Raw genomic sequence first — 24,909 nt, 5'->3', positions numbered from 1 at the left:
ATAACAATAATAACAATAAACAATTAAGTGGGAGTGAACAAAGGTAAAAGGTAATTAAGGTCACAATTAATTGTACTTAAAGGAAGTTTTTTTTTACTTGTCTCTGTCTGTCTGTCTCTGTCTCTCTCTCTCTGAGACAGGGTCTCTCTCTGTCACCTGTGCTGGAGGGCAATGGCACAATCACAGCTCATTGCAGTCTCGACCTCCCCGGCTCAAGCGATCCCTCTAGTCCCAGCTACTTGGGAGACTGAGATAGGAGGATCACCTGAGCCCAGGCAGGTCGAGGCTGCAGTGAACTAGGTAATCTATCTGCCCCCATTCATTTTCTACATGGTGCTGCTCTTTTTGAAATTCTTCTATGGTTTAATATACATTCACAGGAACATACCCTTTTAAATTTTCCCATCTTCTGTACAATGCTTCTATGTTGTTTAGAGTGCTCAGAATCTGTTCTGTATGCACTTACAGACAGACCACTAATTTGGCAGAAATGATATTGGTGATGGAACAGGAAAACTGTTGCGTGTTTTCCTGTCCTACTGTGCACATAATTATTTTCGAACCAGTCAGTAATTTTACTGGCTTCTCCAAGCAAATGCAGAGAAAGCTATTAAAAGCTCCTAGAATTTCACAGTTGGAAAGAATGCCAATGCAGACAAATTTCTAAACTCAAGCTTTTGTCATTGCTGTATTATGCGACCAATCCACTTATCTGATTTTTTTTTTTTTTTGCCGAAAGCATTGGGCTGATTGGAAAACACACGCTTTATTGATAACACCTTGAAAGTGACTTTTAGAAGGCTTGATCATACCTAATTCCAAATCTGTCATTATGGTTTGAGGATTTAGTTGGAATCCTTTTTTTTTTTTTTTGCAAACTCCACCAAATCTTCAAATAAACATTTGTAAAGTGCTTCACTTTTTGCAGTCATTAATACATAAATGAATGGATAAGCTCTGTAATTTTCAGATCCAATAGGGGCATGAATAGTACCTAGCTGATTAAAAAACAGTGAGGACAGTTTTGAATATGCCATTTGATAACTTACAGGTCACATTTGGCAGGCTTCCAAATTACCTGCCTGGGGGAAGTCTTGTGATTCATGTGAGTCCCTCAAATCTTATCATGTGTTCCTCAAACTGTTGATATACTGATTAATACATAACTTACTGACATTGACAAGGACACTGATTTGTTTCTGAATCATGAAGTTGTATTGATTGTCTTGCACCTAGAACATTTAAACCTGTATTGTAGCCAATGATGATAACCTCTGTATTGTACCCTCCAAAGAAAAAGGACAAGTCCAATATGAGAAGTCCTTCTCCCTTCTCCTAAACTTCCTTATAAAAGCATTCCAACTCGTAACAGACTTTGGAACATGCCTAACTTTGTTGGTGTCTTCCCATGTCCATCCTCACATTCAGTTTCCAATAAATTTTTATCAAATTATTACTGCCTCAACAGCCTTAATTTCGGTCAACACATTCATGAGCCAAAGTGAAGCATCTGCTAGTTTTTCTATGTTATATTTTCAATAGAAAAAGTCTGTCTTCTTCAATAGTCAACTCCCTTACCAAGAATAGGTCACCACTTAATTTTTTGTAACGCTGGAGGAATCTCAAAACCAGCAAACATCTTTGGTTCAGAAGATCTCTGAACTTGAATTTTTTTTGTTCTCTAATGAAGGGCATATTTTTAAAAGGCAAGCATGGTGTTAATGTGTGAAGGAGCAGGAGTAGTACACAACTGAATAATCTGGCAGGAGAGATTTCTTTTTCTTTTCTTTTTTTTTTTTTTTTTTTTTTGAGATGGAGTCTTGCTCTATTGTCCAGGCTGGAGTGTAGTGGCCCAATGTCAGCTCACTGCACCCTCTGCCTCCCAGGTTCAAGTGATTCTCCTGCCTCAGGCTTCCAAGAAGCTGGGATTACAGGCACGCAGCCCCACACCTGGCTACTTTTTGTATTTTTAGTAGAGACAGAGTTTTACCACGTTGGCCAGGCTGGCCTCAAACCCCTGACCTCAAGTGATCTGTCGGCCTCGGCCTCCCAAAGTGCTGGGATTACAGGAGTGAGCCACTGCACCCGGCCTTTTATATTTTTTGCTTGCATTTTCATTTCTTTGATGACCTTTGAAAAACTAGAAACATTGAAGGCAGATCTTCCCCACCCAATCCACTAAGACTCAGACACTCATCTCTGGAAATACCCAGGCACACTGAAAATAATGTTTTACCAGATCTCCAGGTATTCCTTAATCCAGTTAAATTGACACTTATGGTTTAGTCCACAAGTGTACCCCTTGTCAGCTTGGCATCCGTATGCATCTCCTTAAACCATACTTTATTTCCAAATAACGACAATAACAAGGTAATAGTTCTGCCTAATATGCTGCACTATCCTGTGTACAACTGTAAATGCATTAATTGTGATTGGGGGGGTTCGATGTTAGGGATTTTTAACTTTAGGGATTTTGATCTTTAGCGGTAATAACGTTTGGGATTACGGCATTCGGGATTGTATCTTTGGGAATTATGGTTGGCACTGCTCTTACTGTCTCTCCTGGATCACTTATATTGGGGGAATCCAACTGCCATGTCATTACAACATTCAAGCAGTCCTCTGGAGTGGTCCATATTCTGAGGAACTGATGCCTCTTTCCAAAAGCCAGTACAGTGCAAGGCCTTCTGCCAATGTATACTGCAGACCCAGTTAAACTCGCAGATGACTACAGCCCTATCTGAAAGCTTCACCGTACCTTGAAGCCAAAGAAATCTGAAACCGGAACCACCCAGTTAAGCTGCTTCTGGATTTCTGGACTGCAGAAATCATATAAGATAATGCTTACCGTTGTTTCAAGCTGGTACATTTAGGGATAATTCGTTCCACAGCAACAGATAACTAATACAATATCCCACTGTAATCTAGGGTCCTTTGGTGGAGTCTCCAGCTAGCACTGAGAGGAGAGTCACAGTGCAGTTTCAAGGGTTCTTGAACAAGGCCATACCATCTGCAGCAGAGAACTATTGTTTAAATAGCACGTCTAGGCATGCTGCTGCACAGATTCTACTACTAATCGAGAGTCCGACCCTTGACCAAGTAGCTGTTTGACCAAAGCTACTCATCATGAACTGAGTACTATCAGGTCCACCAAGCAGTAACACTGGGAGGCAACAAGCCATTTCATGATGGAAATAGTATATTTGGCATCAGGTTTAAAGTGGCCCATAGTTGTATAAGAAGTATTAATTTTTTAATCAGATTGAAGTAAGTTAAGGATGGGCTAATGTAATCTCCTGGTTAACCACTAAAAGAATCATTTTCAAATATGTAGGCTTTGACATTATATTCGGAATCCCACAATGACTAAAAATAAAACATTTATTCTAATTTTAAAATGTCTAAAAAATTCTACTTAATCTGGTAAGAGGTAGAAATTATTTTTCTTTTTACAAAACTGTGTCACCTGCATGAAAAAAAAAGATGTGCTTTAGATCGCACTCCTTAATACTGGATATGTTATTCAACAATAAAGGGCTAATGAGTGGCCCTTCATTATTGTGAATGGGAAACATTGTATGAAACACCATTTCAGGAGAAACTCAAAATAGAAGACATGATCTTTAAGTTACCTAAACCTTTGCCAAAATGGTATACATCATTATTGAGAGGGTATTTTAAATTAAGTTCTTTGCTTTAAACAAGAGACTGGATGGGTGGCTCACGCCTATAATCTCAGCACTTTGGGAGACTAAGGCAGGTGGATTGCTTGAGCCCCGGAGTTTGAGACCAGCCTGGGTAACATGGCAAAACACTGTCTCTGCAACAACAACAACAACAAAAAATTTAAATCCAGGAATGGTGGCATGCACCTGTAGTTCCAACTACTTAGGAGACTGAGGTAGAAGGATTGCTTGAGCCTGGGAAACAGAAGTTGCAGTGAGCTGAGATTGTGCCATTGCAATGGGTGACAAAGCTAAACCTTTTCTCACAAAAACAAACAAACAAACAAACAAACAAACAAACAAACAAAAAACAGAGAAAGAGAGAAAAGAAAAATCAAAAATACAATAACAACAACATAACAAGATGACCATTCAAACTCTCTCAAGTGGAAGCATATTTATTTTAGGATCCAGTGGAATTTCTCATGACTGGGAAACAAACAATAATGATATGTAGATCTATAGAGGGTTTGGCTAAAAGCTGGGGCTTTGGAATCCAACAAATCTAGCTTAGCTGTTCCACTTACTAGATGTTACTTGGAAAAGTTAGTTGACCTGTCAAGGTTTTGATATCCTTTTATTTAAAACAATAATAGTAGTTACCTCATAGAGTCTCAGAGATTAAGTTAGATAACGTATGTTAAGTGCTAGGTAGAGTGTCTTTCTTAAAGTAAGTGCTCCATATATGTTAGCTATTACTATTATTCTTACCCCAAGGGTAGTTGTGCTCCTTATGGACTATACTTGGTGTTATGGACTGAATGTTTGTGTCCTCCCAAAATTCCTATGTTGAAATCTAATCCCATTGTGATGGTATTTGGAGATGGAGCCTTTGGGAGGTAAGCAGATCATGAAGGTGGAGTCCTCATGAATGTCATTAGTCCCCTAATAGAAGAGGCCAGAGAATCAGCTCACCCTACTTTTTCCACTTAAGTAACACAGTACTCTGTAGACCAGGAAGAGGATGCTCACCAAGAACTCAATCCTGCTGGAAACCTGATCTCAGACTTCCAGCCTCCAAAACTGTGAGTAATAGGTATTTGTAGTTTTAACCACCCAGTCTATGGTAATCTGTGACGGCAGCTTGAACTGCCTAAGACAAATGATCTATTAGTAGGCTTCTCCAGAGAAACAGAACCAGTAGAATACACGCATATATAGAACTAGACATTCATTTTAAGGAATTAGCTTATGCCATTGGGGGGAGTGGCAATTTCAAAGTTTGTAAGGAAGCCAGAGCTTCAGGTGTGAGTTGATGCTGCAGTCTTGAGTTGGAAATACACAGGACCGGCTGGCAGACTGGCAGCCCTTTGTTGGGACTTTTTTTGGTCTGTAGCTGTTGGTGTTTCCATGTTTCCAGCTTCTTCAGCTCCAAGTCTGGGCTACATGAGGCAGGAAGAAAACCCGGAGAACTCAGCAGGTGTTGCTACACGGAGCCCTGGGTCCAGGATCCCAAGCCAGTCTACCTCCTCCCCAACTTTCATAGTCTTCTTCTTGTTCGGGGTTTTTAGCTTTCCTTAGTGGGAAGAATAGTGAAAAGTATGTCTACTCCACCTTCCCAGGAGCAGAAGTATTCAGATTATGTTTTAAATGTAGCTGAATTTGTTTCCTTTTGTGGTTTCTGGGTTTAGTATATTTATGAAGGCCTCCTTCATGCTAAAGTCATAAATAATTCTCTCATGGTTTCTCCTGGGATTTTTTTTTTTCACATTAAAATCTTAACCATTTGGAATCATCAGATAAAGTGGTTTTGTGTGAGTACTTGAATTAGCTAGCTCCATTGCTCTGAAATGGTCCATTACACAGCTACCCGATTTATTCTGTGCAAAGTATGATCACCATTTGCCTTTGGCTATTTATAAAACTAAGACTTTAAAGGATATATACAACCAGCATTACCAACAAGGCTAGAGCTACCTTTGGGGGTAAAATCTGCTCATCTACTGAAATAATCATGAGAAAAAGAAAATTTCTTTTTACTAAATTAAGATATTGTCTTTGTTCATAGAAATGATGCATTGATATTATCAAAGTTTACATAAACATGCCCTATTCCAATTTTAAATAAATACAAGTTATTTTTTTCTTCAAAATAAACATCAGTAAATAGATGCAAAAACATTTTGTGTCGGTTTTCTTTCCAACAAAAATAACTTCAATCTGTCCACCAAAAGAGTCAAACTCTGTAAAATATTCAAAGAGATTTATTCTAAGCCAAAAATGAGTGAACATGGCCCATGACACAGCCTTCAGGAGGTCCTGAGACCACATGCCCAAGGTGGTTGGGGCACAGCTTGGTTTTATATATTTTAGAGAGGCATGAGACAACAATCAAAATACATTTAAGAAATACATTGGCTTGGTTCAGAAAGGTGGGACAACTCAAAGCGAGGGACTTCTAGGTTATAGGTAAACTTAAACATTTTCTGGTTGACAATTGGTTGAGTTTGTCTAAAGACCTGGGATCCACAGAAGGGAATGTTCAGGTTAAAGATAAAGGATTGTGGAGACCAAGTTTGATTGTGCTGTGAAGAGGAATCTCTCAGATAGCAGACTTCAGAGAGACAGAGTAGGTTGTAAAACTTATCAGACCTAAAGGGGTGCCTGGTTCTTAGCTGATTATCTCAGGGATCTGCAAAAAAAAGGAAGGAAAACAAAGGGGGAAGGGGATTCTCTATAGAATGTGGATCCTTTCCACAAAACACTTTGCAGGGCAATTTCAAGGCATGGCAAGGAAATATATTTTGCAGTGAAATGTGTTTTCCTTGTCTCATAATGTTATGCCACAGTCAGATTGAAAAGCAAGTCACAATATACACAGTCAAATAACACCCATCTGAAGAGAATCCATGGTTTGTAGGGCATGACTCCCCAGACCCCATGGGTAGGAATATGGACAAGATAAATAATCAGAGGTTAGTTCTTAAATCTAATTTGAAATTTGAACTGCCATTGTTAATTTTCTAAGAGAATATAATCATAAAATTCAAGTTCTATGCTTTCAATTTTCTTTTACCTATATTTGTATGTATTTAACTTTTGAAATTTGCTTTTGTTTTCTAGTTGCCACAAGATGTTATTAATAAGGATTCTTTGGTTCTAAGTGACAGAAATCCAAATGGGAATGTATTTGCTTATGTAAGCGGACCTTGTAAACCCAAGTGTGGACTCTGTCAGAGCCCACTAGATTCGACAACTCAAATAGCGTTTCCTCTCTCTATCCCTATCTCGCTGGTGTCCATTTAATAACTGCATTTTCAGGTGCCTTCACATGTCAGGGATCATGGCCTCAGTTCTGGAGCCAAATCCTTGTACTTTACAACTCTGTAAAGGAGAAACAAATAAAAAAATAATAAAAGCCTCCCTTCTTCAACTTCAGGAATGAAAAAAATCTCTGGGAATTGCTCTGATTGTCCTCATTGTGACCAAGGAGGCCAATCACTACTGGCAACAACCATAAAACCACCTAAATCGGAACAATCAGTTTCCACTCAAGAAGGGCACTAATTTGCTTCAGAAGTAGGGGAGACAGGATGAAAACACTGTAAGAATATCCACTATAAGAATATCTGGCCGGGTGCAGTGGCTCATACCTGTAATCCCAGCACTTTGGGAAGCCGAGGTGGGCGGATAGCCTGAGGTCAGGAGTTTGAGACCAGCCTGGCCAACATGGGGAAATCCCTTTTCTACTAAAACAATACATAAATTATCCCATCATGATGGCAGACATCTATAGTCCCAGCTACTCAGGAGGCTGAAGCAGGAGAATCTACTGAACCCAGGAGACAGAGGTTGCAGTGAGTTGAGATTGCACCACTGCACTAAAGCCTGGGGGATAGTGAGACTCTGTCTAAAAAAATAAAAATAAAAAAGAAAGAGAGACAAAGAATTTCTATGATGTTTTATATGCAATAGCATTAAAACTCAAGTAAACTCATATATATGAAAGATGACCAAAAACAGTGATTTTTTTTTTTTTCAGGACTTTGTGAATATCCATTATACCCTGTAAAATAACAGCTTGTCTTCAACCCTGTATGATCTTCTGGCTGCAGGGATACTACAGTGAGGTTAAAATGTTAAGAATGTATAATGTACTAGTTAAAACTGCAGACCTCGCCAAGTACCAGCTCTACAATTTTGGATAAATTAAGCAACCTCTTTAAAGTTTCTCATCTATGCTACTGGATAAAGTCTAATTCACAGGGTCATTGTGAATATTAAACAAAATTATTTCAGGGATAGAGTAACTTTCACTGTCAGCTATTATTATCTACTGAATTAAAAAGCAGAATCCAATTTCTTAAACCAACTGGTCAATTCAATATTGTATTACATCAGCTCTAGGTACAAGAAGTATTGGAATAGTAAGAGTATTCAAAATCCTTTAGGTCCTATTTTTGTTGAGAAGAGTTTTTTGGTAGCATACTGAAAACAATTCAACATGGGAAAAAAATAATCAAGATGACCATGTGTTCTGTTGGTATAATGAAAAATGCTGTTTTAGATAATTTGTGATAATCAGAATCAACCCCATTTTCTGACCACCCCTTTCCTAACATACATCTAAATAAATTTTTGATATTGAAATGGCTTATGCTTGAATTTCTCTTTGTTCAATGTTAAAGTTCCTATTTATGCCAGCTCTATCTGTTAGTTCTGATTCATTTAGTAATTCATGGCAATAAAGGAGAAAAGTACCTCTCTGTTGCCTCTACTCTTTATTTGCCTAATTCTGTTACCAGGGCAGCCCAGGAGATAAAGCTGAAGAAGCTCATTAAACAGTTTTTTTTTTTTTCTAGTCTCTTTAAGTAAGTCTGCTTAAAAGGACTCCATGTGGTCCAGGAGTTTCAGGATCCTTCGCCAATTACTACAGGAAGATAAGGCCTGAGTGAAACTCAGCAAACCAGAAGCAGAGACTCCTTGCTACCTTTAGATCATTAGCATATCATTATAATGCTAAGCTTCTCACCCAGAGGAGAATCGCTACCTTTGCTGAACGTGGGGTGTATGGAGACACGTTTATGATCTATGCTTGTGCATCTGGAGCTCCTCTCTGAATATGCTTACCTATCTTCCACCCAACATCTAACTCCTTAAAGTTCCCCAGCTTCCCACAGCTTGGGAGGTAGGTGTCTTTAGAGCAAGAGCTCTCTCCTTCTCCATTCCTGGCCAGGAATAAAACCTGCCTGCCTTTTTTCCCCCCAATTGTATGTTCCTTTTTTTGCAGCTAATGCAGAGCAGGGAAATAACTCAGTTTACTGGGTGACAATTTCTTCTGCTTTTCCACAACCCTCACGGTATGCAAAGACAGGGGCCATGCCCTCTTGCCAGAGTCCTCCACAGTGTGTGACAGAGTGGGGTGAAGAAAAGGAGAATTGATGGTAACACAAACATTACAAAAAATCACTAAAATCCCAGGAACTCAGGTAAAAAGCATGTCAGTGGGAGAGGAATGACTGGGAGGGGTCCTTCACTACCTAAAGGTAAATGTTCATCAGTGTGTGTATAGATGAAGTATTTGGATGAATGATTTTATTTTTTTCCAAGGGAGGCTTGTCATGATTAACAAATTCAGTCTAAATTCACCTGCTGAATTCCTAACCAGTTAACCCTCAACAATAAATTTACTCAAAGTCATCCTAGAGCCAGTATAGTATAGGGTCTGTGTGGTATAGGGTATATGTTAGGGCTAGGAAAAAAATAGAGTGTAAGGAAGATAAAAATCCACAAGATAGGCTGGGCACAGTGGCTCACGCCTGTATTCCCAGCATTTTGGGAAGCCAAGGCAGGTGGATCACCTGAGGTCAGGAGTTTGAGACTAGCCTGGCCAACATGGTGAAACTCCGTCTCTATTAAAAACACGAAAATGGCCGGGCGTGGTGGCTCACACCTGTAATCCCAGCACTTTGGGAGGCCGAGGCGGGCGGATCACGAGGTCAGGAAATCGAGACCATCCTGGCTTACATGGTGAAACTCCGTCTCTACTAACAATACAAAAAATTAGCTGGCGTGAACCTGGGAGGTGGAGCTTGCAGTGAGCCGAGATTGAGCCACTGCACTCCAGCCTAGCCAACAGAGTGAGACTCCGTCTCAAAAAAAAAAAAAAAAAAAAGTACAAAAGTTAGCTGGGTGTGGTGGCAGGCACCTGTAATCCCAGCTACTCAGGAGGCTGAGGCAGAAGAGTCACTTGAACCTAAGAGGTGGAGGTCTCAGTGAGCTGAGATAGTGCCATTTCACTCCTGTGTGGGTGACAAGAGCCAAACTCCATCTCAAAACAAAAACAAACAAACAAAATCCACAAGATAGAATTTGATCAGCAAAGTGAGGTGAGAATTCTAGTCATTTTGTTCTGCCATTGTACATATTAAAATAATTATTACTTTGCTGTTCTCCAATATTTGTCACGTTTCCTATTATTTTTTAAGTTCTCTAATATTTCTCTAATATTTGCCACTCCCCAACAATAAATTATAAAACAAGATGAGTTGTTTATATTTGTAGGCACAATTTATTTTAAAATCCACACAAGAAACTTAGAAACGCAGCACTATCTTCAGACATCACATTCTAGCTCTGTTTAAATACTATATATGCTAAAAACTGACACCAGGACATTCTCTAATAGAGTTACAAATCAGTTTCTGGAAAGGAAGTGCTCCATGAAAAGCTTATAGCAAGATAACTCAGGCTTTCAGGTGGAGTATGGCACGTGAATTAGCCTTACAATAATTGTGTACATAGTATGTTTAGCCATTATTGAATCAAAAGTTTCAGGAAGTACCTTTTTTGCACAGGCTGAGAGAACCGTCAATACGCCTTTGTTCCTGCTGAGGGATCTGCCATTCTGGAGGTACAAATACTGCAGATAGAATATCACCGCAGGACTATGTCAAGTTCAGAGTGTTCAGGATCATTTCTGTATAAAACTACAATTAGCTGAACTATGGCAAAGGTCCTTGAACATGAAGCTCTTCTTCATTTCATTGCATCTTAAGTAGAATGCCACTACAGTAAATGCTGTTTATATGTATTTTATTCACATATAAGTTACGATTTTTCTAACTACCCATCTCTGTAGCTATAAATTTTTTCTTTCCTGAAAATCTCTCTTCCACACCTGTTCTGCTTGTCCCTTTGTTCCCTAAAGCCTTTATTTTTTCTTTAAGGGGATCTATTTTCCTTTGAAACAATTGCTGGAAAGCCAGCCTCAGAAAGGAAATAGGAATGTTTTTCCTGTATTTTGAAACAAAAAATTTTCCATAGGATTATCTGTTCAATTATAGAATAGAAATCAACAGGAAATTAGGGCATGGTCAACAGGGGTTTCCTTGAAAACCTCTATTCTATGAAATGTGGAATCCTGCCATGGTGCCATGCAGGTATAACGAGGCAAGGACAATGCATTCCCATGAGTTTTCCAGCTTCTTGCAGGGGGAGGACCATCCACACTGGCACTTGCTCTGGCTTTTACTCCTCCAACACCTGTGGCCCTGCAGGAGCATCTTGTAAGCCTTCCAACTCAGCTTCACTTTCAAGAGATACTTTCTTTCCTTCCCTGGAATCTTCAGGATTGGAATCTTTTTGGGAGATACCCACTTCAGCCTCTGGTTGCTCTTCATTAACACAGTTAGAATTGACATCAAGTTTGCCATCTGATTAAAAAAAGAAGAAGTTATTTTGTTCCTACCATGTGTCAGACACTCTTCTCAATGCTTTACATGTATTATTTAATCTTCATATCAACTACATGAGGTATATTATTATCTCTACTGTCATCGCTAACGTTATTTTACAAATGAGAAAACTGAGAAGAGCGAGGTTTGGTAACTTGCTACAAGTTTCCTAGCTAGTGAAACAGCAGAACCAGCATTTGAACTCAGGCCTCTGGTTCCAAAGCCATCTCTAAATCAGGATTGTTGCTTGGGACTTGACAAAGCCTGTATTTGAATACAGCTTTTCTGTGAATTCGTTTGATGTCCTTGGAGAGGTAATTGCCTGCATGCAGTTGTTTCCCTTGTCTATAATACGTAGGTAATAAAGGCTAGCTTCCATTGGTGAAGAATAAAGGTCTCTGTAATATTTAGAGCAGTGTTTGGCGCATGAATGATGCTTAACAAATGGGAGTGCCCATTCTACTGACAATCTTCTCCCTCAGTGGTGTGTTAGTAATGAACATTTGTTACTTTCTGTCCTTAGCACATAGAATAAAAAAGTCTGGTCAAGAAAACAAGAGAAGGCATGGCAGTCAGAAAGCCTGACTATTAAGGATAAATGGTTTAACTGTGTACAAATCATTTAATTCCACTGAGAGTATTTCTCAACCCAGTAGTAAAGGGGATATGGTTCCTTGAGAGGTGGAGGCAGAAATGCCTGGTATCAGAGTAACCGAGGCATCTTTTTCAAACTACATGCACTCCCCCAGAACATACAATATATTCTCTGGAATGAGGCATGAGGGTGGGGGTGGTTCTCCTCTCCAATCTGATAATCACTGCTGAAGCAACTCATTATTTCTGATGAAAATGGGTCACAAAACCTCAAGAGGATGGAGAAAAAAAAATACAAAATTCACTGCTCTGACACTTGTAGAAATTTGATCTGTATATTAGATCTGCAATTTAATGATTTATAAATGTACTCTGTAATTTCACCTACAGTTCTGAAATTTAATTAAGGAATTTAAAGGTTTCCACCCTTAAAATCTTCTGGTAGCCATTAGTGGAAATTTAATTAATTCTCTTATTCAAAGACTTTAAAATCCTTCATGAGCAGAATATAAGTTAATACCCATTAAGAATCCCATTGTTCCAGGGCAGTCACCTAAGCTAAAATGTAGAATATGAAATAAACTACATCCCTCAGAATTTAACGTCTCTGTTTTCCAGTGATGTCTAGGCTGACTATATCCCAAGAATTTAAAAAAGGGACACATTTAAATTTAAATGTGATTCTTTCATTGGTCACTCCTGAGCTCCTATGGCTTCCAGAGAAGACTCAGTTCCAGTGTGTTAAGATCACCTATTATCTCTCTCTCCACTAAGAAGCAGGGTGAACTCGGTCTTTATATACGTACGGTTTTCCTCTTGTCTCTTTTCTTTGGCAGCCTCCAATTGTTGCTTTTCGTAAATGTCCTTCAGATTCTTACAGATTTTCTTATGAGTAAACCAGTGTGTTTTCTGGCAGGTTTGATCACAATATATCACCTGAAAGCAATTGTTGGTTTATTTTCATTTCCAGAGCTCGGGTTGTAAGATTTCCCAACTATGACTAAGCTATAAAAATGTCATTTTCCATACTTTATTTTAAAACCATAATATGTGGTTGATACAGTTTGGATGTTGTCCCCTCTAAATCTCATATTGAATTGTGATCCCAAATGTTGGAGGTGGGGCCTAGTGGGAGGTGATAGGATCATGGGGGCGGTTTTCTCATGAACGGTTTAGCACCCTTCCCTTGGTGCTGTCCTCACAATAGTGAGTGAGTTCTCACAAGATCTGGTTGTTCAAAAGCATGTGGCAACTCCCCCACCTCCTCTTGCTCTAGCTCCTGCCATGTGACATGCCTGCTCCCCCTTCACCTTCCACCACAATTGAAGGCTTCCTGAGACTTCATCAGAAGCTGAGCAGATGCCCGTGCTATGCTTCCTGTACACCTTCAGAACCATGAGCCCATTAAACCTCTTTTCTTTATAAATGTAATTTCTTTAGAAATATAAAAAAAACCCAGTCTCAAGTATTTCTTGATAGCAATGTAAGAACAGCCTAACACAGTATCTGTGTATTCATTTAGATTTATAGTTTGTAGCTTTACTTTAAAACAATAATGAATATATAACAAATAGTCTACCAAAGACTTTAGCAAATAGCTTATTATGAACCCGCTATGTGTCAGAATTGGTACAGCACAATGACAAGGAAGATAGAGTTATTGTCCCAAAGGTAGCTAGGGTCAAGAAAAAGAAAGATATGGAAGAAGGGAGAGAGGCAGGCACTTAAATACATAATTTTTAAACACAGTACAGGATGTAAGAGTGATGGAGGCATGGAGGAAGCAGCAACTCACTCTAGCTGTGGTGAGTCAAGGTAGACAGAAAAATAGGAAAGAAGAATTCTGACTGGAGAAAATATCTAGTACAAAAATGCAGGAACAGGGAAGTGAATGATATGTTCAAAAACAGCAAGAAGTTTTTGTAAATGGCCTTATATTTTTGCAAGTGGGGGTGGAAAGGAGATAGGAATGAACGTTATTAAACACTTATTATATGCCAAGCACTGTGCTAGGCCCTTATACATATATTGTATTATTGACCCCAATTCTTCATTCATCCTTGCATTCATATACTTTCTCAAATGATTTCAAAGTTCTCTGCACTGAGGGGGAGGAGACTTGACTTCATATTGGGCCATGTGATTTATTTTGGCCAATAGCATGACACAACATGGCAATTTCAAGGCTAGTCCTTCAGAGGCCTTCTGTGTTTCTACCTGCCCATGTGTACCTTTGCTATTGCCAAGACAACATGCTCAGCCTAGCCTGCTAGTACAAGAAGGATGAGAGTCACATGGAGCACAACTGCCCCAGCTGAGAACAGCCAACCATAACTGTGAGAGAAAGGCTAAATGATTATTGTTTTAAGCACTGAGTTTCAGTGTGTTTTTAAAAGCAGTAATAGTTAACCAATATGAATAGTTTGATTTAATTCTGGAATTTCATTTAATTCAGGAAACTGAGGTTCAGAGAAGTAAGTCATTAAACAAGATGAAGCTGAAGAAGTAGGTTACAGTGGATTATAATGGGTTTCATACAACATGCTGAAGAATTTCAACTTTAAAGTCAACAGGCAGTTGATGCTACCTATGGGATTAAGTGAATGTACAGACACATGCATGTGCTCAGTATCTGGATGTGAGAACACGATCAGATATGCCTTTTACAAAGTTAATTCTGGCAGAAGGGGGAAGTACAGTCCATAGGAATTAAAGACTGGCAACAGTCAGAAATTGCAGTTTTACAAGGATGAAGACACTGTCATTAAAGTCAACATCAGAAGAGTAAAGAATGTATATTTATGAACTGTCCTATTCTAGGTTTCATATCTGCACTAGCCTTGGTCTCCTTGCACCAAAGATAATCTTTCTCTTATTTTCTCATATTCATTCATTCATATCCTTTCTTTCCATGAGGTGACCAACAAAGGGGCAAAGGAAGACTGGCAGTGTAGCAGAAGACACAGTAACTAACTATACTGATCCTATTAATTCTCTTCCAAAACGACTTTTTAAGTATTAAATAAAATATTTTCATTGCTACAATTTATTAGAAAACTAAGGTCCACTCTTATGGAATATTAAAACTCAATCATCAGCTTGGCTGCATCTAAACCAGAGGTCAATGAACTAAAAAGAACTTCATTCTTACCATTTTGCAAACTGAACATCTTTTACTTGCTCCCTTTTCTCCACAGGTAGTGCAAAATTCCACATCCACAAAACCCACCTGGCCAGTGATGGCTTGGGTAAGGACAGAGAATGCAGTGGGATCAGAACCCTAGAGTGGGCATGAAGAGGAGAAAAAACAAACTCTGAAATCACCATGGAAACACTACAGCGGTATCAGCCCATGGACACTGCTGTCCTATAATATTGATACAAAAAGGAAGAAATCATTAAGGCTATAGATTACACAGGCTTTAAGACAAAATGACAAAAATCTTTTAGAATATACCATTTTCAGTCATAGGTCTAGATAATTAAAGAGAAAAATACATCCTTAATCTAGAATAAAAGTATTTTTCCAGTGAGGATAATTCAGTAAGCCCATAGTGATTCAGATTTAGGACAATGACTCCAGAGTGCAATTTTTTTTTCTGAGAACTGACATCCAGAAAATGTTCATATTCCTTGAAACAATTATAGGGCACATCAAAAATGTTTATCTTACTTCCAAAAAGTATAGTATAATATAAGTATTTTAAAGGCAATATATTTAAACTCATTTGCTTTATGTTGGCTTGCAGTTCAAATAAATTATCACCATTATAATTGGTATGTTCCAAATTTGTTAAGAAACACACATGCAATTGAATCAAACTATTAAGAAAAACCAAATGTGTGAAACTCATTACTAGCGGGCAATGGAAAATTTAAAAAGGTTGTTAAAAAACATTTATAATTTTTTTTTTTTTTTTGAGATGGAGTCTCACTCTGTCACCCGGGCTGGAGGTGCAGTGGCTCCATTTCGGCTCACTGCAACCTCCGTCTCCCAAGTTCAAGCGATTCTCCTGCCTCAGCCTTCTGAGCAGCTGGGATTGCAGGTGCCCGCCTATGCCCAGATAATTTTTTGTATTTTCAGTAGAGATGGGATTTCACCATGTTGGCCAGGCTGGTCTCGAACTCCTGACCTCATGATTCACCCACCTTGGCCTCCCAAAGTGCTGGAATTACAGGCGTGAGCCACTGCGCCTGGTCTACGTATTTTTTTTTTTTTTTTACAAAGAAAATTATAAGGGGCTGGGAGCAGTGGCTCACGCCAGTAATCCCAGTACTTTGGGAGGCCAAGGCAGGCAGATCATTTGAGGTTAGGAGTTTGAGAGCAGCCTGACCAACTTGGTGAAGCCCTGACTCTACTGAAAATACAAAAATTAGCCAGGCATGGTGGCACGCCTGTAGTCCCAGCTACTTGGGAGTCTGAGGCAGAAGGATCACCTGAGCCCGGGAGGCAGAGGTTGCAGTGAGCCGAGATCATGCCACTGCACTCCAGCCTTGGTGACAGTGCAAGATCTTTTATTTAAAAAAAAAAAAAAAATTATAAGGGTAAGTATTTATCTGTCTGAGATGATGCTACTAAAACTTATTTAGCAAAAAATATTTACACAGTATCTATTTTTCTTACCTATCCCTAACAGTTCTTTGTTCTGAGTTTTTCAAATTTCTTCATTTATTCCAAACCAGAATTTTGACACTTTATAATTTTCATTTTGAGTATTTGCTTTTTCTTCCTAAGAATATTTGTTTTATATTATCTTACCAATTGTACATAACAGAGATTTAAAAATATCACCCAGGAACAATGTCCTTCACTGTTCTGTATACTCAAGATAGTCAAAGAAAATATTCAAAGATTCAAGAAGCATTTTAAAAGTAGCACTCATTTTGGAACTGCCATGTTCTTCTTGAATACAAATAATAATGACCGGGTTTGCTTTCACATGAAAGTGCTATGAATTCTCTTTTGGAATAAAGATAGTATAATGAGGAAAAATTAGGTGAAATCAAGTTTCAGATATTAGATACTTCAGTTAATAATTCCATCAGGAATGAATGTCTATTTTAGTTGTTCTCAAATGCTGGACTGCATCAGAGAACCTGGTAAAAATGCAGATCCCTCCCACTGCCCCATACCTTGTAACTTAGAATTTCTAAGGATGTGGTCTAGGTACCTGCATTACCACCAATATTCCCAGGTAATTCTAAGACATACTAAAAGTTTGATAATTATTGGTTCTTAATATTACACTGAATGTTTACAAATCTGTATAATTCTTTTGCCTCAAAAGTAGAGTACTGAATCGTGGAACAGTCTGCTCCACAAATCAACAGAATAAGATATATTCAACAGACATTACAACAATTATATTTTCATGTTCAAATTTCTTCATAAAACTGCCTGAGACATGTTCGAAATCTCCCATGAAATGGGACAGTTGTGGGAGTCATACCACATACTGACATTCTCACAGATGTAACTCAAGAGAAAACTGAAGAATATTTTGCTAGGAGCACACCTGTTATGTGAACTATGGCTGACAAAGAAAAGTAACAGTGGTACAGATAAGTAACCATGTAGAATCTTTCTTGGTACTGGTGTTGTGACAATAAATCCCTTGTTATACAAAATCTTGTCATCTATTTTGTTAGATAAGAATCAGCTTGGGTGTCAGAGCTCCTCCCATAGAAAGATACTCAGCCTAAAAACAAACAGGATGCTTTGTTCAATGTATGCTATAAAATCACAGACATTTTAACTTCCAGAAGTTAAAATACATGGTGTCAATAGATAAACCAAAATTATCTTTAACGGTATGATCTGCTATGATGCTGGAGCAATCTTTCTAAGCTTAGCCATGCCTCACACTTCCTGCTGAGCCTTGAGACAGGCAGAAACCAGGGTTCCACAGTAGGCAGAGCGAACCAAAAGCTGAGCAGAGGGCCCAGGCATTAGCACTGTCAGAAAACAACACAGTGAAGCTCACAGCAGCCAGCCCTGGGAACCATGGTATGCCGGGAAAAGGTGGGCATCACTTCAGAGGCTTAGAACTTGCAGAATATGAAAACTCATTAGGCAGTAAACAATAGCTGTGATATGCACAATCACAAGCATTTGGGATCAAGTTTTCCAGACAGTAGAACATAAAACTTCCAAGAACAAAAATTTTTAAAGAAAAGTCTTTCCAAAATGCATTAAATACTATCTTAACTTTATTATAAACCTTTTCTTGATGACTCAGATCACTAGGATAAACATTAATCATTATACTCTAGGCCAGATACGGTGGTTCACACCTGTAATCCCAGCACTTTGGGAGGCCAAGGCGGGCAGATCACCTGAAGTTAGGAGTTCAAGACCAGCCTGGCCAACATGGTGAAACCCCGTCTTTACTAAAAATGCAAAAAAATTAGTCGGGCATGGTGGCGTGTGCCTGTAGTCCCAGCTACTCAGGAGGCTGAACATGAGAATCGCTTGAACCTGGAAGGCTGAGGTTGTAATGAGCCAAGATCACGCTACTGCACTCCAGCCTGGGTAACAAGCAAGACTCCCCCTCAATAAATAAATAAATAAAAATAATAATTATACTGTATAAACTCTAATTACATTATTCTATTACATGGAGCTAAGATAACTTGTTGACCATGATATTGACCTGCTTTTTTTTTTTTTTTTTTTAAAGAACTCTGGCTTGCTGTTTTAGTTTTCCTGTTTTTTCCCATGAAGGTAAAAGGTAGCAACCATTTGTGAGTGCTGGAAATCCCACATAACAGGCACTGCTAGTTGCTTCTGTGATATCAATTCTTTCAGCTTCCTCACTAACAGAAGCGTAATTTTGTTCAAAGCAGCAGTGTTTAGAAAAGTCAAAAATACTCATTTCCCCAGACTCCTGTGTAGCTAAGGAAAGTCATGTGACACGGGCAGAGGGCTTCTGGGAGAGCTTATGTTTTCCAGATACGGATCCCTTTGCTCTTCCTGCCTGCCTGGGATAGGAATATGAGCTGGAGGAGGAACATCAAATGCCTCGTAACCATGAGATCGTAAGTATGCATATAAGAACCTACATAGCTAAGGAATATTGGAAGGGAAAGATGAGAAAGTGTTTGGGTCCCCAAACTATTTTTAAGTCACTATACCAGACCTAGTCTGCTACCTTTGGGCATCTATGTATATGTGAATACATAAACCCTTATCTATTTAATTCATGGTTGGTTGGGCTTTGATATGTGCTGCTAAGACACATTTGTAATTGACAAATCATTTGCTAACTTTATTCTTCCAAAAGCATAAACACTAAATAGCCAACTATGTTAAAAAGTATGAGTAAAGAAACCCTTGAAAGTAGGGGGAACACACATGAATAAATTAATACATGAACTTTATGAGATAGTCTTGCCTGCTCAGGTCTTTCTTGTTTATTTTATGGTTCAGACTAGGTGAATTATTAATGTACGAAGGAGCATCTGGAGCCCACTTTGAGCCCTGATGCTCTACACTGAGGATGACATAACAACCCAGAGAGAAAGCATAGAGAAGGGAACCAGATTTGCCAGAGGGAGGGAGGAAGCCATGGATGGGACTGGTCTTAGGATCAATTTCTTGCCTGATAGACAAAAGCTGATCAAGTTTTTGGTTGAAACGTATAAAAGCATGAATGGGTATAGATAGGGTGAACAAAAATGTATTCAAAATAGAAAAAGTGGCTGGGCGCAGTGGCTCATGCCTGTAATCCCAGCACTTTGGGAAGCCGAGGTGGGTAGATCACCTGAGTCAGGAGTTTGAGACCAACCTGGTCAATGTGGTGAAACCCCATCTCTACTAAAAATACAAAAATTAGCTGGGCGTGGTGGCGCGCACCTATAGTCTCACCACTCAGGAGGCTGAGGTAGGAGAATCACTTGAACCTGGGAGGTGGAGGTTGCAGTGAGCTGAGATTGTGCCACTGCACTCCAGCCTGGGCGACAGAAAGAGACTCTGTCTCAAAATAGAAAAGGCCAAATAAATTAAAATACATGACAAATGAATAGCAAGTAATTTAAATAACAGATAAAGTTAATAAAATGCACTTACATAGTGGGTAAGTATAAATAGGTTTTAAGTATGGACATTTTCTAATCAGAGGCATTAAGGTGGATTATAGGAAGCTGGAGCATACTTTGAGATTGTTATCAGGAACCACAATGAGCCTTCCCATGGCTTATCCCACTACATCCCCACTGCCTGGACACTATCACCCTAGGCAATCAATTCATACTTGCATCTAGTATATGACTTCATGCTGGTAATTCATATAGCTACAAGTGTAAGTGTGTACCTATATTACACAGTGGATGTATATAAAATGTAAGTTCTTACCCTATCTACATTTCAACATAGGGACGTCCTGTTTATTAAACTATGAACCATAATAAGGTAAGAAGAAGATCGTGAGATGGGAAATAAATAAACAGGAACAGGTTTGGCAGGCAAACCTATCTCCACCTTTGTTCCTAAAAATATTCTGAAATAATAAAAACAAATACTAAAGAGAACTTGCCTTTAACAATACAATATGTGGTAATTAGGTCTTACTGATAGAGTCAACTTAGGTAAGAGGAGCCTTACAATTTCAACAGGAGCAATGCTTCGAACCAGCTGCTGGAGGAGTGTAGCTTCACAGTAAGGAAATTTTCTGATACTTTCTCTAATGATCTTTTCTTGATATACTGGAAAGCCATCAGAAGCTCGGCCTTTTAACAAGCTGTAAGATATTTTTTAAAGAGTAATTGGAGTTGAATCACTAAGCACTCTCTCGTAGCTGAACCCACCAGTTTTTAGTAGTATCTTCTGTTACTTAGGATTTCCTTTGTCTCTTCAAATCATGATGACGGGCTCAATTCAAATTGCTGTTCAACCTATATGTCACGCTAGGCCTTATAAGGTTTTTGGGCCCATTAAATGAATATGCAAAGGTGACTATCACCAAAAAACACGCTAAACACTGTTATCAGATTAGCTAGTTACTTATTACCATGTCAGTTATTTGTACTAAGAATAAAAACTCTCATAGGGCGACACCCTTCAGACTTAGTTCCCTTTTTTAGGTAAGTATGCAAGAGAATTTGATCTCTGGTGGTCAGAGAACCAGCATAACACACAGTTCTCCAAGGTACAGTAACAGAGACACCCTGGATGCCATTATAAATCCAGAGCTGCAACCTAAGGCATGAAATATTCTCAAATTTGGACTTGGGCCACTTTCTTGCCGTGTGATCTTACACATGCTATTTAACCTCTCCAAACCTCAGATTCCTCATCTGTAAATCGCTGGTAACAACAAAAACATCACAGTAAAGAATACAGAACTGAACAATCACTCAGTGTAAGTATAGCATTATTCTCTGTTTGTCAAAGACTAAATGTGATTCCAACAACAGCAATTGTTGCCAAAATGTTTAATTTTGAAACCCATAATAATCAGGCTTCATATAAAAAAAAATTCAGTTTAGTGTATTTTATAAACGACATAGTAAAAACAGTACCTTTTGATCAAGGTGTCCAGTTTATTCTCTCCATCTTTCAAGAAGTTAATGCATTTCTGAAAGATACAGCTTATGTAATGCATTTTCATAGCCAATACTTCATTCATGTCTCTTTGCTTCATACATTTCTCACAAATCAAATCCATCACTCTGTAGCATTTATTCAGGGCTGCTTCTTCTGTCAGCAGAGGATTCTCATTTACAAGCATCACAATCTAGAGGAAATCCCAGTGTACTCAGGTATTAAAGGAGAGACTTTTCCATGTACAAATTAGGTAGCCCATTTAGTTGATTTCAAAAGATTGCCAAAGAAAGCCTTCCTTAGGATCATGAAGTTATTATGCTATTTGTTAGAATGCAGATTACCCGGACCAAACATATAGAACAATATAGAAAGACTATAAAATAGTGGAATCTCTTAAACTCTGTATATCAAAGTTATAATGTGATCTGCCATCTACCTATGCCAGAGTGCCAGTATGCCACTCAAGAGTACATGATTTTACAGTGTCTGTTAAGTGCGCTTTGACTAAAGATAAACATGGCAAATTTGAACATTTTACATAAAGAATAAAATCATTGAGCAATAACCACTTTTAGTTAACATTCCTCAGCTCTAGAATTTCATGGCTAGGAGAGCTACAATTCTCATTAATTCTTATTAAGCATAAGAAAATGAGATTTTTTCAGAATGAAGTCTAAAAATGAAATATGCTTTACTTTCCAATTAACTACATTTCTCTGCGGAAATTTTCCTGAAGATGCTTCCAATCATCTACAGTCATGAGAATAGGTCAAAGAGGAAGCCATAAATAACTTTAAGGGGGAAATATTAGAATGATCAAACCTTACACATTATGAGTACCACATTTCCTATGTATGCACAGATTAAGTGTAATTTAGTGTAATAAGTCAAATTTAGTGTAATAAGGAGTATTTTTGTATTAGCGTTGTTGTAGGGTAGATTATTTGAAGTGGGTCTGCATAGGAGTGCTGTAAACATCCATGGTGGTATAACAGTAATGTACACATGAATGTGAGTGTGGCAGGAAGCAGCCAAATGCCTAGGGAGATAGGGGGGTCCTCGATGAAGCGCCATTTCCAAGCCAAAGACAGTTTAAAGCCTGAAAGGCAAGCTACAAATTAAATCTTCAAACTGGATTGAGAACTTGTCTTCCTGTTTGGCTCAATTTCTTCTGACTGATCCTTACCCTTCACCTATTTTACATACACCTACCCTTTCCTAACTGGTTTTCTACACTGTCGTGCCCACCATTGAGTGGTGTCTTCGCTTTAACCTTTTTCACATACTCACAAACCAATCAGCATGCACTCCCCATTCTGAGTCCATAAAAGGACCTGGACCCAGGCACACAGGGGACTTTCCCACCTTCGGGTAGGGGAACCACCTCCCTGCGTCCCCTCTTTGCTGAGAGCTTTCCTTTCACTTAATAAATTCTACTCCACGCACTCTCCAGTGTCCACATGTCTAATTCTTCCTGGTTGTAAGACAAGAACTCGGATCTAGCTGAACTAAGGAGCACAAAGACCACAATAAATGTAACAGGGTCACAACTGTATGCACAGAGCAGAGAGCCAGTCAGTACTTGCTAACCTACCTGTTACAGCTAAATTAATATCCCAGGGACTGTACATGTCAGGGAACAACAGGCAGAGTTTCCTGAATTAGTTTCTTTTCTTTAGGCATGAAAAAAGATCATCTATTAGTAAAGCCCATAGCTAGCCCTCTAATTAGAAATTTAACACAGATTAAATGTCCTTGTAAAATTAAACAATTTTCACTCTTTGACATTATTAGATTTATATACAATCTAGTGTTTTACAAAAATCCAGCACTTAATAATAAGTTATTAGACTTAATGAAGCAAGTATAATCAGAATCCTTATTGGTAAATTTCTTGATAACTCTCTCTACCAAAACTTACTTTGACAATTTATGGTAGAGAAGAAAAGACTCAGTAATCATCTGTTCATACTTCTGCTAACTGTAATCATTTAAAGTTTTTGATCAGTATTTTTATATGTGGCATTTATAATCAACTATAGAATCTTAAACTTACAAGTGAAATTCTTTCAAAAAATTTCAAACAGAACACAGATTAATAATTTTTTGTTTGGCGACATTAGACCTTATCTATTTTTTAATACACAGCACAAATATACACCAAGAAAAATGACAAATAACCACATCATTAACATGAGCTTAATGAAACAATTACGTAGCTACACACAAAAGAATAATATTTGTACTTGTTTCCTTCCTTAATCTCTGCAGCATTATGAAGTAATATATTACAAAGGAAATCCTTTTTATTAATTAATGAGGAGGAGCATTTAATAAATATATTTCTATTGGCATTAAAAACTAGATAAATTTTTACCATTCAAAGGATTGCTACCTGAGAATATGTTTATGTAGTAGCATTTTGAATTCTTTTTAGTTTTTAAATCCCATTTTTAAAAACTGCTAAATCTACAATACCAGGCCTGAAAATCACAGTACTCAAAGACAGGATTGCTGTGTGCACATCTGCCTCCTGTCCACTCATAGACCCTGTTCTGCTCACATTTTTTCCTGTGATTTGGTTTTTCTCCTAGATAACCTTCATATTCTGGGCATCAGTATAATCCTCCAAGTCCCTTTTGAAAACAAATGCATCCTTATTGCTATGGCAGCCACTTATCCTAGACACAAATATAGCTATGTTAGGTGCACTGTAATGAAATGTGAGGTGTGTACTGGGGAGAATTTCTGAGCTTGTTTTAAAAGCTGTTTGACATTATACATTGGTTATCACTTTTTAAATAATACTCCATAGGAAAGGCCATGCTAGCTTAAAAAGGGGTAGAGCAATAAAAATAGGCCACAACAACAAAAGCGACTGGGTGCCTTTTAGATCCAAAGGATGGATAAAAGAAAAGCTTTTGAGTGAACAGATTGTTTAAACTTACAAAAAGCAAGGTCTGGGCTGGAGGAAGGTATATAATAGGATAGTCCCCTTTATACTCTAAAAAATATTATGTAGTCTATTTCAGACTATACATCTTTACAAATTATTGTCTGCATAAATATGCCCTCAATCTAATTTACTTAAAATATACACCTTCAAAGATAACTGAAGGTAGAGTATTAATAATAATTAGGACACTTAACCCTGAAAGACTGGGTTCCAAGTAAACATAAAAAAATATTCCAGAAGCCTGGCCAACATGGAGAAACCCCATCTCTACCCAAAATACAAAAATTAGCCAGGCATGATGGCAGGTGCCTGTAATTCCAGTCACCCAGGAGGTTGAGGCAGGAGAACTGCTTTAACCCGGAAGGTGGAGGCTGCAGTGAGCCGAGATCTGCACCACTGTACTCCAGTCTGGGC

General features: G+C 38.4%; 1 protein-coding gene across 1 annotated transcript in view; it reads right to left on the bottom strand.

Annotated features, from left to right (window-relative positions):
* Positions 1–10,213: 10,213 nt before the first annotated feature.
* ANKMY2 (ankyrin repeat and MYND domain containing 2) overlaps positions 10,214–24,909 on the bottom strand; it is a 46,969-nt gene continuing 32,273 nt past the window's right edge. The window contains exons 6-10 of the mRNA XM_023215908.1: positions 21,515–21,729; positions 20,598–20,733; positions 15,147–15,275; positions 12,802–12,931; positions 10,214–11,380 (exon numbers count right to left, since the gene is read on the bottom strand). Of these exons, the coding sequence (XP_023071676.1) occupies positions 11,196–11,380; positions 12,802–12,931; positions 15,147–15,275; positions 20,598–20,733; positions 21,515–21,729 (795 nt within the window). The 3' untranslated portion in view covers positions 10,214–11,195. The remainder of the gene's footprint in view (positions 11,381–12,801; positions 12,932–15,146; positions 15,276–20,597; positions 20,734–21,514; positions 21,730–24,909) is intronic.

The sequence above is a fragment of the Piliocolobus tephrosceles genome, chromosome 8, assembly GCF_002776525.5.
Source record: "Piliocolobus tephrosceles isolate RC106 chromosome 8, ASM277652v3, whole genome shotgun sequence".
NCBI classification, from domain to species: domain Eukaryota; kingdom Metazoa; phylum Chordata; class Mammalia; order Primates; family Cercopithecidae; genus Piliocolobus; species Piliocolobus tephrosceles.
Note: the sequence above shows the minus strand (reverse complement) of the source record. Positions and strands in the feature narration are given on the sequence as shown.